This window comes from Notothenia coriiceps, unplaced genomic scaffold (assembly GCF_000735185.1).
Source record: "Notothenia coriiceps isolate Sejong01 unplaced genomic scaffold, NC01 NC01_scaffold00015801, whole genome shotgun sequence".
Taxonomy (NCBI): Eukaryota; Metazoa; Chordata; class Actinopteri; order Perciformes; family Nototheniidae; genus Notothenia; species Notothenia coriiceps.
This window is the reverse complement of record NW_011348502.1, coordinates 83,404-99,261: the sequence shown is the minus strand read 5'-3', so window position 1 is coordinate 99,261 and position 15,858 is coordinate 83,404. Positions and strand designations below refer to the sequence as shown.

General features: G+C 40.1%; 1 protein-coding gene across 4 annotated transcripts in view; it reads left to right on the top strand.

Moving 5' to 3' along the window:
* The window catches only part of LOC104949237 (NADH dehydrogenase [ubiquinone] flavoprotein 1, mitochondrial-like), a 39,116-nt gene that overhangs the window by 1,970 nt on the left and 21,288 nt on the right, over window positions 1-15,858 (top strand). For 3 of the 4 annotated variants that reach the window (XM_010775555.1, XM_010775557.1, XM_010775556.1), the window contains exon 2: window positions 200-305. In XM_010775555.1, coding sequence (XP_010773857.1) covers window positions 204-305 — 102 coding nt within the window. In that variant the 5' untranslated portion in view covers window positions 200-203. Of the gene's footprint in view, window positions 1-199; window positions 306-15,858 lie in introns of those variants that run through there. The other variant, XM_010775558.1, reaches the window with a different exon arrangement.

Sequence of the window (15,858 nt, the reverse complement as noted above, 5' to 3'; positions counted from 1 at the left end):
TTCATTCACATGCACTGTAGCTAAACCTGAAACTAATTTACAAGAGAAAAGTACCTCAATAAGTCAGCGGGTTTTTTTTTTCTTCTCTCGATCAGTTTATTGCCTCTTTATTCATATACTTGAAGTAGATGCTTTGATCAGAACCCCTCTTTGGACTGAATGTTTTAGTTTTTTTAAACTTGTCTGGCTTTTCTTTCAGGTGTATGACCTCTGCTGACCTCCAAGCAAAGGACCAAAGGGAAGGGGGAAGAGCAAGAGGCCGAAGACAGCAGGCACCCATCTTCTCCTGGGTTTATGGACCGGAGGTAGGAACCACTCAATATATATATCTGTGTTTGTTATATCTAAAACACAAACATCAGTCCCTCTCTTTTAAAAAAAAACGTAAACTTGTCATGCCCTCAACCATTTTGTTAAGATGATCTGGTTCGATATTCCTCACACTAAATAGTTGGTACAAAGTGTCATCCAAACACAACAAGAGGCAAATGTGTTAATACCTGTTTTAAATAACCACAATCAAAGGTGGCAATGCTCCGATGTGACTACTTTTACACTCTCTCTCTCTTTCTCAAATCAAATGTGTGATTCTGTGAAGAATGCTTCAATAACTGTTACAAATAAATGAACCCAATTAACTTGTTTTATAGTGTAATTTCTAACCGCAATAAATCTACGTAGTCAAACATATGTATCAATCTAAGAATAATATTCCAAACGAACTTGGGCTGAGAAACACAAATAAAAGCGATATTCTTGAAAAAGCCTTTATTTATTTTCTGATACAAATCATACAGAACGGATTGATTTGTATTTGCTTTATCGAGTTGCATTTTACACACATTGTTGTGGGGGTCTCACCTCATTAAACATAGTATTTTTACAGGATTTAATGGGCTTTTTGAAAACCTCATTGACCTTGGAATAAATATGAGCAGAATAAAGTGGTCAAGCAGTTGAATATTTTATAGGCAACCTGGAAGTTAACTCCTCTGTTTGTCGTCTGCAGGCGCTTTATAACTACAATGAGCTTTTAAAGAAGGTTTGGGAATGATGCCAAAAATACACTCTAGTGTTAAAAACGGGCTGATGTTATTCATAGGTTTTTGATATGTGATATTATCACAAGACAATAAAGCTTTGGAGAAAGTCTAAAGCCGTATTGATGTTATTGAGTAATGCTACACTAAACCATGACACATTTCTCTGAAGCCAACAACATTTACAGCTTCTTAAGCTTCAGGCTAAAGTCATTTGAAGTCCTTTATTAACCTTCAATTAAAATGCAGTTGTTTGTCTAGCTAAAGCTTCATTTAGGATTACTGTGACTAATAATGCACTTTATTGGAAAACATAAAGAAAATAGCGACTCAACATTTTAAATTGTACCTTAAGGTTTTAGAGAGAAAGACAACAAATGAAGCAATTCCCAATTAAGATTATTTGTTCAAACTATCACACATTTACCGAGAGGACTGTAACCTTGAGATGAAAATTCTCATTCTCAAGTCTCATATTAAAGTGTATACGATATTAACTGTGATAGAGTTACATTTATTGTAGTTTTAAAGTGCATAGCCAACAAAACAAACACTCATTTAGAATTGTAAAACAACTAAAGATTCCTTTGATTCCTTCCTGTTTATTGTATCTTATGCTTAACCATATTTGAAAATACCGTGTGAAGTACACTCCCACTGAAAGACATTGTTAGGTGTAAAAACAGTAATAATATGTTACATACAGTCCTCAACACTTTTTTATTTGAGCTGAGTTTGAATTTGTTGGTGTGTGATTGTGTGAATGTGGTGGGCAAGTTGGTGAGACATATCATGTGACCTCGACTTTGCTGCAGCATAACTGGTGACAACCATGTGTCCATGAACTGATGGGTAGGGGGAAGTTACATTGAGTGGTCTGTCAGGCGAGGAACACAAACACAAACACACACACACACACACACGCACACGCACGCGTACAGATGCGCGCACACACACACACACACACACACACACACACACACACACACACACACACACACACACACACACACAGATGCACAAACACTTCCAACACATGCATACACAGACAGTATATATAAACATGCATGCAAACGGTTCCAAGAACTGCTTCAATTGGGGCATGTGAGCCCATATAAATTCCCCCTTTTCAGAAACGGGTCTTTCAGTTTCACACAAACCAACTGAGTGGGAGGGAGGATAGGAGTTGAAAAAAGGTTTCTATCTTTACCCCTAATATTTGAAGATGTCTCATCTTCTTTTCTCAGGCTTTTTGTCTACGTCGCAACACCTTTTTCGCCAAACCTCAATCAAATGTGGGCCCCCGCTACTCAAGTTTCATTTATTGTCGTCGATGGAGCATTTACATTAATTCATTATTTCCCTGCAGTAATTTACTCATTAGTTAATCAACTCTAGTTTAAAGTTTGTATATACCATGATGACCATATCGTTTTCACCATAAATGGCGGTTGTTTCCCCACATTGAGGCCGTAATGGCACAGGGGTGACTACACAGTGTCCACAATCCAGTCTGCTGCTACTACCGTTGAGTCTTGCCCCCACTTGATCTGTGTCAATAGAGGAAGTTATGTATCTACCATTTCCTCTTTTCAGTCATGAGTTTCTGTAGCATTTGACAGCCCTCCCTCGCTCTCGACCACCATCCTCGCAGCCCACGCCACCCATAGTTAACCAATAGGCAGGTGGCCGTGACTCCTTCTTCTTGTAAAGAGTCAGAGAGGAGAGGAGAAACCAGGCTTGAGAGAAAAGGCTAAAAGGTGAAGTAGTGATCATGATTCAGCGCTTCTAGTAACAATTGTCTCTGTACACATTAAGCGGGCGGTTATCATAAGTAGATACAGTGAGACAACACTTCAGGGAAAGTGAGAATAAACACCCAAACATGAGCAGGCAAAGGGACTCATGCTGCTGAAACTGACCCCTTTCATGTGTGAAGCTCAGAGGGGAACTCCTGCAGAATGGAGACAGCCTATAGTCCTTTTGGAAAAATAAAGATACCTTTTCTGTTATTCTCAAACCAAACATTACTTTTCAACAAAATGAGAAGTAGCCATTTCTTTTATCACTTATTGTTTTGTATTATTTTCAAGAAATTCTCGTCCAACATCTATTTCTTAAATTGGAAAGAATAAATCATTATTCCGGTTTGAGGCGACCATCAGGAAGAGGATTTATTAGTTGTTTTAACCTCATATCTGTTATGTCGGCAAGTACATTACTGTCTAGTTTCTGACTTACTTTATAACACAGCAGTGGATGGTGCAGTTATTCTGTAGTTGATGTAATTAAGGGATTGTAGTTACAATAAGAACCAACCTCCTCCCCTTCTTACGCCGTTTAGCTGATTTATCAGGACGAAACTGAAACATCTTTCACACATGTATGTCCTTCTGTCTTTTTGCTTCTGCAGTTCGGACATTTTTTAATTTTGCTCTCTGGGCTGTTTCTGCTCTTTCTCTATGTTTCATTTTGTCTTCCATTTATCTTTCCATCTGGCCTAGTGGCCTACCATCTTTACTGAGCACAGGAAGAGGAAACTGATCAGGATCAGTTAGTTTTGCGACATGTCTCTCTCTGTGTTTGTGTGTGTGTGTCCAGTGCTTTTGCAATATCTTCCTCTAGAGCAGAAGGTCATCTGTGTAGGAGAGCAGCAGTTGTTGAGACCCCCCCCTGTCATGTGGTAATATTTAGTTTTTTCTAAACACGCAAACAAAACCGCAAGCTCAATTCATTTATTGATTCTAGACATGGTTCATTCGAAAAGGCAGAGTAGTTGGCTTTAAGTACTAATTGAATACACATTGAGATAAATCAAACTGTAAATACACCTCTTTTGTTCACCCGTTCCCACTCATCCCCTATCGACTCACCCTCATCTCCAAAACTGTCCTGATCACCCCACTGAGGGGTAAATAACAATAAAAAACCTACAGAGAGTTGTATCGTATTGAGATGTACCCACACAGATACACAAGTACACCCACAGTGATCTCAAGCTATACTCTTCTGAAATGTATTATTGAAAATGTTCCGAGTTGTAGATTCACTCTGCAGTTAGAGAGCGTCCTTGTGTTAGACTGCATTCAATTGTTACATTTATGTTATCAATTGGACAAAAAAACATGTTTTGTAACATAAAAGCCCTGCAAAGACATTAATATAAATTATTTATATTGAATTAGCGTAAATGAGTTGTTCCTGAAATTAGAAACTGTTCGGCTGCATACATGTATAGAAGTGTTTTTCCACAGTTCATGTAAAATCCATTTATAGTCATACTGTATATGAATTACTTGCACACAGTTCTTTACATTTGTTTACATTTTAAACAAAAAAACATTGGTACAAAATGGAAATCAATCAGAATATTTAAATATATGTATTATATTTAAAACAGTTTTACAGTAAATAATTAAACTTAAGATTGCTTATATCTTTTTAAATACAAATACAGAAATAATTACGACCCACACATTATTTGCTTTGCTGCTACACAACACAATTGTAAACATACCATGGCTTTAAATATCACCCTACATACTGTACACAAAAGTTAAAGGAACAGTGCGGCTAAATATTCAATTGTTTTGTTTTTGGTGTCTATAAATCAACAATGATAATCCTTGGCATTTTTTGAGTTCAAAAATATGAATAATCTATGCATTTTATTGGTTTCTAAGGGCAGATTTTGAAGGAGTCTTATATTGGCTCTGATGAAAAGTCTGACTGAAAAGTGACTTTAAAGTTGTGAATGAACAATTCCTGCTGCAAAATGTCTCAAGGTAATCTTTAAAAAATAATGTAATAACATATGTATATACAAAAGATACAAAATAATTGTATCTCCTTGTAATTGCTCAGTGTAAATCACTTTTGGATTGTAATTTTGTCCCGAGTTAGGGCGCTCGCTCGGTGCTCTGCTCTACGATAAACACAGACACAGTTTGAACCACGAGTGACATGTTGGAACGCCCCCGCTGAGCTACAGCAAGTCAGCTGTTATTGTAACTCATGTTTGACTGTAATCGTATTTTAATTTTTTTTATTACAGTTTTTCACATAATCAGTTGTCTCAAAGGAAATGTCTTCATCCACGCAAATGAGCTCATCAGATATATTCACGTAATTAAAACCACACACGCAGAAATAAAGTTTCTCTCCTGCTCTTCATATTAATGGAGACGTAGTGTGTATTTCGCCCACACACCTGACACTCCTGTGTTCACACACACACACGCACACACACGCAGTGGTGGAGTGTTTGGGGGGGAAGAAACTGCTGACCAGATAAGGAGCCATAAGAGAGAGTAAAGTGTGAAACCACTCTGTCAGCATGCCTCCTCTCTCACATCTGTGTGTGTTATCCATCTTAGGCTGAAACTCCCTTTTGGTGATGCTAATGATAGAGCAGCTACCACATCTCTCCCTCAGACATCTGCACACACACACACACACACACACACACACACACACACACACACACACACACACACACACACACACACACACACCTGCAAGGACTTTTGCTACTTCCTGTGGCTGCCTACGTGTGTTCACCTCTTGCTCTGTTTATCTCCCAGTCGTCATGTCACTGCTTCTCTCCCTTCGGTCTCCCCCTTCCTCTCCCCTTGTAACTTAACTCTGTCTCCTCTTGTTTCATGTCTCCTCGCTAACACAGATTGTTCGAGGCCGGGACTAGATTTTCCTGTCTTAACCTCCCCTCTTCTCTGCTTTATCTCGCAGAATATCTCTCTACACCCACTCCCCATTCACTCACTCTCATGTGTTTCTCCTCCCCCATACCCATTCTTTTTCTTGTGTGATTTCTAAGAACATGTGTGTTTTTAGAAATCATACCTCCCTCATGTCACTTTTGTTGTCTCTTCTCAAATCTCGTACCGTTTTCCTCTTTCCAACCTCAGATTTATTTATTTTCCTTCTCCCCTTCTCTCTTACTGTAACAGGGGGAAACATGGCAGACATTTTAGACACTAATCTCCAAAACAAAGCAGCCCCATTTTCATGTATGTATAGGGAAATAACTTTGGTATTACAGTATGTTGAATCATCTGTGTCAGAGTTCACGGAGAAGTATTTTTGGAATGAAAAAGCTGTAAAAAAAAAAAAAAGATGTAGCTTTAAATTGTACTAAATAATTACAAATATTGGGCAAAAAAAATCAATTTCCACTGTGTAAGTACAAAAGAAAACGTCTCTATAATGGGAGCCTAATTAATAAAAAAATATATAACTTACAGGTGTGTTGAACTTTACTTGTAACAATAAGAATAAATAGGAGATTAATGGTACAGTATTCTGGGTTGCACATTTACCTGGGTAATCTATCACTATAATCTATATATTAGATTGTAATGTCAGAAAATATTTCACGTACAGATATTCAGCACATAAATGATGTCTATAAATGGATTTTAAGGCTGAATTACAATATTGTTGTTCTCTGCTGTCATTTATCTGTTGAGGTTAAGTCAAATAACTACTAAGCTGTCTTGAGAGACATTTTCTTCTAGAAAGCCCTAAAAAAAATGTTACGGCTTTATTTAACATCATTGTGACACGTAATGGTAGTGTTGCCATTGCAAAGATAGTTTTCTGTAAAATAAAAAACTTACTTTTTATCAACATAAACTTCAGGATAGAAGTTGTTGAATATTGTGTATGTGCACCCAGATGTCAGTGTGTTGATAAGCAGATGATCCTGCTGCAGATTCACTGTGGTGTTCAGCTCTGGCATGCAAACTGGCTGCTGTTGTAGCTCGCAGTGGAGAGTTGCGGTGTGTAAGGGCGAGGGGATAAGGGCCTCCGCTCTGCCAGCCAAATGAATAATGTAATGTGTTCTTGGAACTAAGACCACAATGTGCGCATGCGTCCAAACACACACACACACACACACACACACACACACACACACACATACACACTATATAATGCCCCAGTTACAGTAAGGACAGAGGAGGGCTTGGTTGCAGGGTTGCACAGAACTGCCTGCTGAGTCACATCATCCCACTGGACTTCTCCTTTTTTATAAATTCTTCTTTATGTCCTAGCATGACAGGGTGTAATAACCCCATGTATCATGATCGTGTCTCAAGTCTGGTCTTTGACTAATTCAAATACAGATTCAAATTTTCCCCGGGTTGCATCTGTTTTTATATCTCCTGGTGGGATGCAAATGTTCAGTCCTGAGGGGACAGTTGGGACGCAGAGCGGGAGGAGCTTGTGTTGTATCTCCTGGCAGAGATGAGCTGCATTATTAGAAGACCTGGCTGTCTGTTTGTGTGTATTTGTTACTTACATATGAAGGTTTTGCACTCAGATATTGCAGCGAGAGTGCTCATCTGGGCTGAGTGCAGCTTTGGTTTGGCAGAAGTGTGTATATTCGCATCTCTTCTCACCCCCCCNCCCCCCCCGTTTCCTCCTCCCATACTCTTCCTCAGAGTAGGTGTCCCAGCACCACCACACTCCACTCACTACCCCAAATAAGTGAGGTATAAAGACTGTAAAAACTTTCTTTCTTAACCCTTAAAATCAGTCCGTCACACAGAGGAAAGGTGGCGAGAGGAAGACGAGTGTGTGGAGGAGAAACGGTATGAGCTTGAATCTTATTTTCCATGTGTTTGGTCGCTTTGTTGTCTTTCTGGTACGGTGTTGGTTAAGCATCATAATTTGTTATGTTGTGGTTATGATTAATGTCTCCATTGATTTTATTCGAATGAAAACACTTGGGCTTCGTCTGATGTACAGAATGGACAACCACTAATGTTTTGTGGGCATTTTTACTTGAATAATAAGTACATGTTTTAATGTATTTGAGCTGCTATGAAGTTTGGAAATGTACCTCCATATACTCATTAAATACCATAACATTTTGGACACGAAAATACAAAATATCTTTGCTAAATCTTTTGACTTCTTCCTTTTTAAAATCCCACTCTTTCACCTTTTTGATATTAAACTTCAATTGAAAGCTTTGTTAAAGTTTAAGAATTGTCCATACACTGGGTTATTTAAGTACTTAGAAAGACGTCACAACACATGCAACCAGCCATAGGTGCTCACATTACCAGCATAAACACACACAGTCACAAACACACACATGCACAGGCTCTTTGGAAAACATCTGACATCAGAGTTCATAAAGTAATTTCTCCTTCTCCCTCTCAGCCACAGTTTTCTGTGAATAGTATAAAGTCATATTTTCCCCCTTAGCTCTGGAGCCTGATATAATTGAGGTGGACTGGGAAAACTTACAGCCTTTAACGGAAAATAAGACCCATAAAAATAACACTCACAGTTCCAGTCGTCACACTCTGCGTGTGCACAGGGGGACTTCATGATATAGACGATGGATACTATAACTTGCTTTTTTACAGAAGAATAACCCTTTGTGCAGGTTTAGTCGATCCTGCTGCTGTAATTTTCCTGGCCGCCACACAAATTTGTGTCAATTCTCTTTTTTTTCGAGACGTTACACTGAGTTCTAGTGGCGGACAGTTATGGCGGATTTAAGTTTCCATTTCCTCTTCAGTAAAAACATATCCTCAGAGGATTTTCTGATTAACTTGCTTCTTTGATTTTTACGTAGTTCGGTTGGACAATATAGTTGTAACTATATGTTTATGACTCTTTGCCTAACAGTTGGATAGGACAAATGGTTTAAAATCTCCAGATGTTATCAATCTATTTTAATCTTGTTACAAATAAATCCTTGTTAAGACAGAGGAAGAGAGCGCGTAATGAAAGCAAGGGATGAGGAAACCGTAGATCTGCAGAGGAGGAGGTGAATTCCTCCACCGTCGACAAAAGAGTGGGAGGTGAGAACAAAAAACAAAGAAAGAGATACGAGCCACTTGTTCGGAAGGGTAATATCTTTACATCTGTAGCCGCAAAGGCAAAAAAAGTAAAGAAAAAAAAAAGATTTTCCAGAGATAAAATACTTGATGTAGGTGTTTGTTTTTGTAAGACCAACATGACACACCTAAAGGCAAACAGTGATATCAGTTATTGACTTTAAGGTACTGATCCCTAATTAACATGAAAAAACTAACAATAACAGTAATTATGTTATATGATGGTGGAGGTTAAATATGGACTAACATTAGTTTGTTTGAGAGCCAAATGTGTCAGTGGTCTCTGCCTGTGGGCTGTTTAAACATTCGTTACAGTGTTTTTGCACGATTCAGTAAACCATAACGACATGTCCTTGGTTAGCAACAACAAAACAGAAACACGGTGACAAGAAGGAAGAGGGGATATGATCAGTGTGTGTGTGTGTGTGTGTGTGTGTGTGTGTGTGTGTGTGTGTGTGTGTGTGTGTGTGTGTGTGTGTGTGTGTGTGTGTGTGTGTGTGTGTGTGTCAGTTTAGAGTGACTCAGACAGACAGAAAATTGATGGGAATCATTGCAACTTCTTTACTAATCTTATTATTTTCCGAAGACGCCTGTGTTCTAAGGAATATGCCCAAAATAACAAGTTCAACCACCAACCACCCATGATGCTTTTTTTTTCTCTCCCCTGCGCCGGAAATTTGACGTTGGTTGCATTGTGCTCCTCCTTAAACCCTTTTGTGTCGTGCTTGTCTGCACTGCTTTGTTTAAGATCATTTTTCTGTTTTAGCAACTTTTTGCCTATTATTGTTGATGTACGTAATAATTATATGCAGTAATCCTGTTTTTCTGTGGATGCTTTTAAACAATGATTGGTGATCCTAAAATGTGACATTCAGGTCTGTTATCGTGTCTACTTACAATGAGACAAACCGTACTGGTACAAGGTCAAGGGATGCATTTACACTTTGTCCTACAGAGGCTTAGGTGGTGTGTTTCCAATGTTTTTTTTTTTCCTAACATGTTTTTATGCATCTGTGTATTATGTAGGGCTGCAACTGGAAAATGCCCCAATCACAAGAGATAATCCTCACATTTAACAATCAGGAACCAGATCATTTTTGGCATCTTGTTTTAAAAATAATGACTAAAATTAGTGTTTTATTGTCAAAAGGGTTGCTTTTGTGTATGTATAAGCAAACCCATGCCCCATGACTTCCTCACTCTTCTGTATCTGTAGCTGCCGCAACGCATGCCATCCTTGTTCACTCGAGCTGTAGCGATAGCTCTCATGAACATGCTTTAGATTAAAATAGCAGTCGTTGAGGCCACGTTGTTATTTTTTTTAAGAGCAGTGGTGCCCAGAACTCAAAGGAAGAACTTTTTTGCACTCTCTCTCTGTGATATGATGCGATTTGGATTAACTCATATTGCACCTACCAGAATGTGTGTGATGACTCATTATGCCAATATGAATTTAGTTTTTAGATGTGTTCTGTGAATTGTCTCTAAAATATTGGTACTTCTGAGGTGTCTTGGTTGTATGCACTAGTTTCCTTCCTGCCAAACCAGTTCAATTAATGTGTGTGGTCTGAAGCCTGAAGGTTATTTATTCTACATCAAACCGCAGCTCTGCCAAGACCTTAGATACACGTATTCCCTCTACCTGTTGGTCCCTTGCTGAACAGAGAGAGGTCGACATTAAAGTTGCGTTTATCGGAAATTGTTTCGGAAAACAAGCCGTTGGTTGTTGGCGAAAGGGGGGCGCGTAGGCGACCTGGGGGGAGGGGTATCTCTGAATCTGCCTTCGTCACATGCACCTTCTTTTGATACAACAGGAAGGAGAGTGAGTGACAGATTGTGCTAACGGGGTAGACATCCCCAAGGATGAACGCTGCACCACGACTTCTGTCAAAGAGATCAGAACTTTAAAAGTTACACTTGGATGTGTTGAAGGAAATAGGAAAAAGTGGTTTTCAAAGAAAGCGGAGGGAGAAGAGTTGTAAAGAGCAGAAAGATGGATGCCATGAGACACACGCTGCCTCGTCTCAAGCTGACTGTGCCCATGCCCATGAGGACGGGGAAGGTAGGATACCACTGGGGTACCTTAGTATCCTGGAGATGAGAAGTGGAACATTTGGGAAGTTTTACTATTTGCGCTGTGGGAAAAAGTGCTGGCAAGTTCTTGAGAGGTAGCTATTTAATTGGCTTTTTTTGCATTAAGTGGGTGGAGTACATTTATTCAAGTATGTGTTTTTAAATAGACTGAAATTAAAAGCATCACAGAACAGGTTAAATCTAACAATAGTGGGAGGAGGGAGCCACAGATTGGCACGCAATATGTGTATGTCTAAGTGTGTGTGTGTGTGTGTTTTTGTGTGTACCTAATAGGGTGTGTTTTGGAGCAGGTTAGTCAGGTGGATGTGCCGTCGTTGTGCAGAGCCCTCTGGGCACTGTGCGATCTCTGTTATTGGATGGCCAGGGGGCTGCCAGTTGCTATGGGAGGGAGATGAAGGGCAGGGGGGGGAGGGAATCTGGAGGGTGAGTTGTTTGTGGAAAATCTGCTCAGGTGTGTGTGAGAGATATTGTTGAGCAGGTATAGTGAGGACAGGGTGAGGTGCGAGTTTAGGGTGGCAAAGAAGCAAGTTGTTGGGTCTTATTACCGACAGACCTGGTTGTGTCTCACAAAGAGAAATGAAGAAAGTTGTCGCTTTTATTTGACACGCAGTACGATATTGCAGTGGATTTTTATTTAATAAAATCCAGTAACTTTCCAGCTCGTACTGTGTATAATACACATAAAGATTGTAGGTGGCTTTAAATCCAGTCTTGATAAAGGTTGTAATTCTTCTCTGTTCTTTCCTTCCTCATTCTTTCGCTGGTACTCCCCCCTTTCACCCACTCAAGGCTGTCACTTCCTCCCTGTCCCTCGCTAGCTTTTCTTTCTTGTCTCTCTCCTCACTTTGTCCCTCTGTTCTTCAGGTGTTTAAATCAAACTGCTAATGCTATAAAGGTTTCACACGGGAATTAGCCTGCTGTCCTCTAGCTACAGCAGATGCAGTACGTTGCATAATCCTACATCCTTTCCGCATCGGTGTTATCAATCATTCGGTTTTATATACAGCATGTCTTTCGCTACTCTAATTATTTTATTTATGTTTAGTTTATTTGTATTTGCTAGGGATGTAACGATATATCGGATATCGCGATAAATAGATGTCTCAATACCGTCTTGAGACTGACAAAATATACCGCGATTTTTTTTAAATAATTTTTTTTTATAAAAACCTTTATTCAACCAGATGGTCCCATTGAGATCATCGATCTCTTTTTCAAGGGAGACCTGACCAACATGGCAACAAGTAGGTTACAACATGAACATAAAACAACAGATAACACAAAAGGACATCGTATTTACAGGGATACATGTACATACCTAGAGACATTTACAAGTACCAACAGTATATTTATATCTCGCCCTGTCAATAAGCCTCACCTTCTTGGCAAAAACTGTATTGTTTTTGAAGTGGTGGAGAGACAATGCACAGTTTGACCCACTGCTGTCACCCATGGCCAAAGCATATCTCTCTGTCCCAGCAACATCAGTACCAAGCAAGAGAGTTTTTTCCACAGCAGGGGATATTGTAAACGCCCAAACATCCCAGCTTCTACCTGGAAATGTGGACATGCTCATATTCCTAAAAGATAACCTTGATGATGCTGAGTGAGTGAGTGGGAGTTAGAGTGAGTGAGTTACTTGAAAAACTAAACTGAAACTTGATTTTTTCTATTGCCGGGTCTGATTATTATATTGTTGACACTTTAAAATACTACTATCCTACTAAAATGCTGTACAAATCAGATTTAGTATTTAATAAAAAAAAATAAAAAAAAGTCCTTTATTTTTCAATATCGCGATAAATATCGTACCGTGGACTTTTTATCGCGATATTATCATACCGTGAGTTTTTGGTATCGTTACATCCCTACAATATACTATTAGATTACTGACGGGTGAATGACTTTGTTTACATGTTTATGTCTGTCACTCTGTTTCCCAGGGTATCTTGCACACGGCACTAAAATATTTCACTCCTCATAATAACAGCAACTCTGTAAGTCCTCACAGTTTGGAAATGAAACACTGAGACAGCTGTTACAGATTCTCAGACAACATCTAATGACATGAGGCATAGTGACGAGTGACAGCTGAGATACCGCAATGTGTCACGCTATATTTCATTTGTATAAAGACACTGCAAAATGTGAATGCAGCAAGCTAGCACAAAGTTGTGACAGAATGTGTAACGTGCATATGAATTGAGCCTTTTTGTACAGAACTGACATTTCTGTGTACGGAGGAAGGAGAGCAGATGAAGCGAGGGATCATCAGTCCTCTCACTTCCTGCAGCTTTAGAGAGTGTGTGCCAGACGATGCTGCCAGTGTGTAACGCCTTAGTGAGGATTTTACAACTTGGGGGATTATGCGGTCGTAAAACTTGCTATTTACTGGTGCTGCTGGCAGACTGGTTTATGGACTGAATGACTGTCCACTGGCCTGAGACCAGTCTGTTGATTGTTTTACTCACTCAATGACTGACAGGTGGAACGGTGGTCTGCCGCCTGGTTTGAAGGCTGATCTACTGTTTGTACTAAATGAGAGGCTGAATGGATATAATGTCCGGCAGTGGCTCAGTCAGTAGGGGCTTGGACTGTGAGCTGTAGGGTCGCCGGTTCAAGTCCCCGACCAGACCTCAAAATATGGAGTGTGGACTTCTACTTGGAGAGGTCCCAGTTCACCTCCTGCCCTGCCGTGGTGCCCTTGAGCAAGGCACCGGACACCCCCCTTCGCCCATTGCTCCCCGGGTGCTGTGCAATAGCTGCCCACTGCTCCTAGTGCTAGACTCCTGGTACTAGGATGGGTTAAAAGCATTTCACTGTGTGTGCTGTGTGACCATTAAAGAGGGTTTCATCCCTCCCTATTCTATTCTATAAATAATTGCGTTATTGGCCGAGGCACTTGCACTGATGTTGGGCGGTTTCCAACGAGGTGATAGGAGGTCTTTTGAGTGGAACCCAGGACATTTTAATGGGTCCCAAACCAATAAAGTTTGTGATTTTCTGACAAATCAGCCGGTGTAAAACCCCAGTAAACCATACAGATCAACTGTGGAGAGCAGGTCAGCTGTTTGTGGAGCTGAGAGGAAATCAGCGGTGATTGACAAATCCAGCTCCTGTGACTGTCTTGGGGGATCATAGGGCACATTGATAGTTAGTTCAGTGTCTCCAGTTGGTTTCTGACCTCCCAACATCACTGACCTTGCTGATTATCTGACTTATAAACTGCCTCTAAAGCCAGTTCAGATTGAATCCCATATAAAGTTGTAATTGTGAGTTTTGAGGATCCTTGAGTGCCTTAAAGCATGAACGATGTTTTGTTTTTGTATTAAAGCTGTCCATAATGTGTTGCAGTTTATTAGTAGATTTAGAAGTAACCCTGATGATTTGGAAACAGAAACCCAGCACAACATATGCAATCTGTTTGTCTTCCTCCTCGGCTAAGGAAAATCAACAGGACATTAAACGGCTGCTGCCACACGCACGCACGCACGCACGCACGCACGCACACACACACACACACACGCACACACGCGCACACACGCACACAGATACATACATACGCTCCAGCTGCCCGTGTAAGGGGAAGTGCTGCTTTTTGTTTAAGGCTGACTCACTATGCTGGTTTGGTCACGTCCTCTCATGAAGCCACATCCCTGACCTCCGTTTCCTTTCTGAAACGATCTTGTTGAGGTGAAGCGTCTGCAGAATCATCAGCGTGGTTTCATTTCCCACCACAGGACAGATAGAGACAACGACACGTGTCAGTCATTTCTATCTCAGTCACTACTATCTGTACCACAACTACCACCAATGGTAGCAGAGCGATAGCAGAAGTAGAAATAGCTGAATCATTGCTTTGATATCTGAAAGCTGTTTAGAAGCTTTTTAACCTCGATAACAATTACATTTTGATAGAGAAAAATACATACATTCCTTCAACTTTCAATCTAAAGATAAATTGGGTGAATTGTATGTTTGAAGATATGTACTGGTCTCATACATATAGGTTTGATAACATTCAGCGGTCGGAAACACGCAACAACTACTCAAGTGTTTTATTGAAAACAACTAGAAAGAGTTTGAAATCTGACTTTTAGTTTTCTTATAAATTACAAAAACACTATCTGCAAAGAACGTATTTTTAGACCTCAACAAAAAAGCAATAACACACACCTTTTGAATGCATGTCCCCCCCCAACACCGAAGAATACACACTATTCAAACTGTAACTTTGGCAAGAACTGCAGGTACTTTTCAACTCTGACTCTGATGAAGGATGTGGCAATGATTTTCTGTTGGTTTGGAAAGACTAATTAACGAGTACCACGCTTGCTCTCGGCTAAATGAATTTGACACTGAAGCTTTAAATAAAATGTTCTTGATGTGAGAGATGTGTAATTAGTTGACTCGTGTAGCCAGTGTACTTATCGGCAGTATGAGCAGTGATGAGTCACGGGACATTGAGACTTCTTTTTAAAGATTGTCAGCGATGGTTTGGGGCTCTGAATGTTACCACATGTTGAGATTCCTGTGAGATAATAATCTGTCTTTGTCTCTCTGCAGCACCCCGTCCCCTCAGTGCCGACCTTCAAGTCGTCCATGTCCGTCCCTGATTGGCTGGTGGCCATCCAGAACTACATGAAGGCTCTGCAGTATCCTTTAATGCAAAAACAAGAACACATGTTGCCATAATAACCAACGCCACAGTGAGGGCTACACCGGTCCCTCTGTGTCTCATCACATGTGACTTAAAGGTCACCTATTATGCAAAATCCACTTCTTCATGTCTCTTCTACATCAACATGTGTCCTCTCTTCTTCATGTCTCTTCTACATCAACATGTGTCC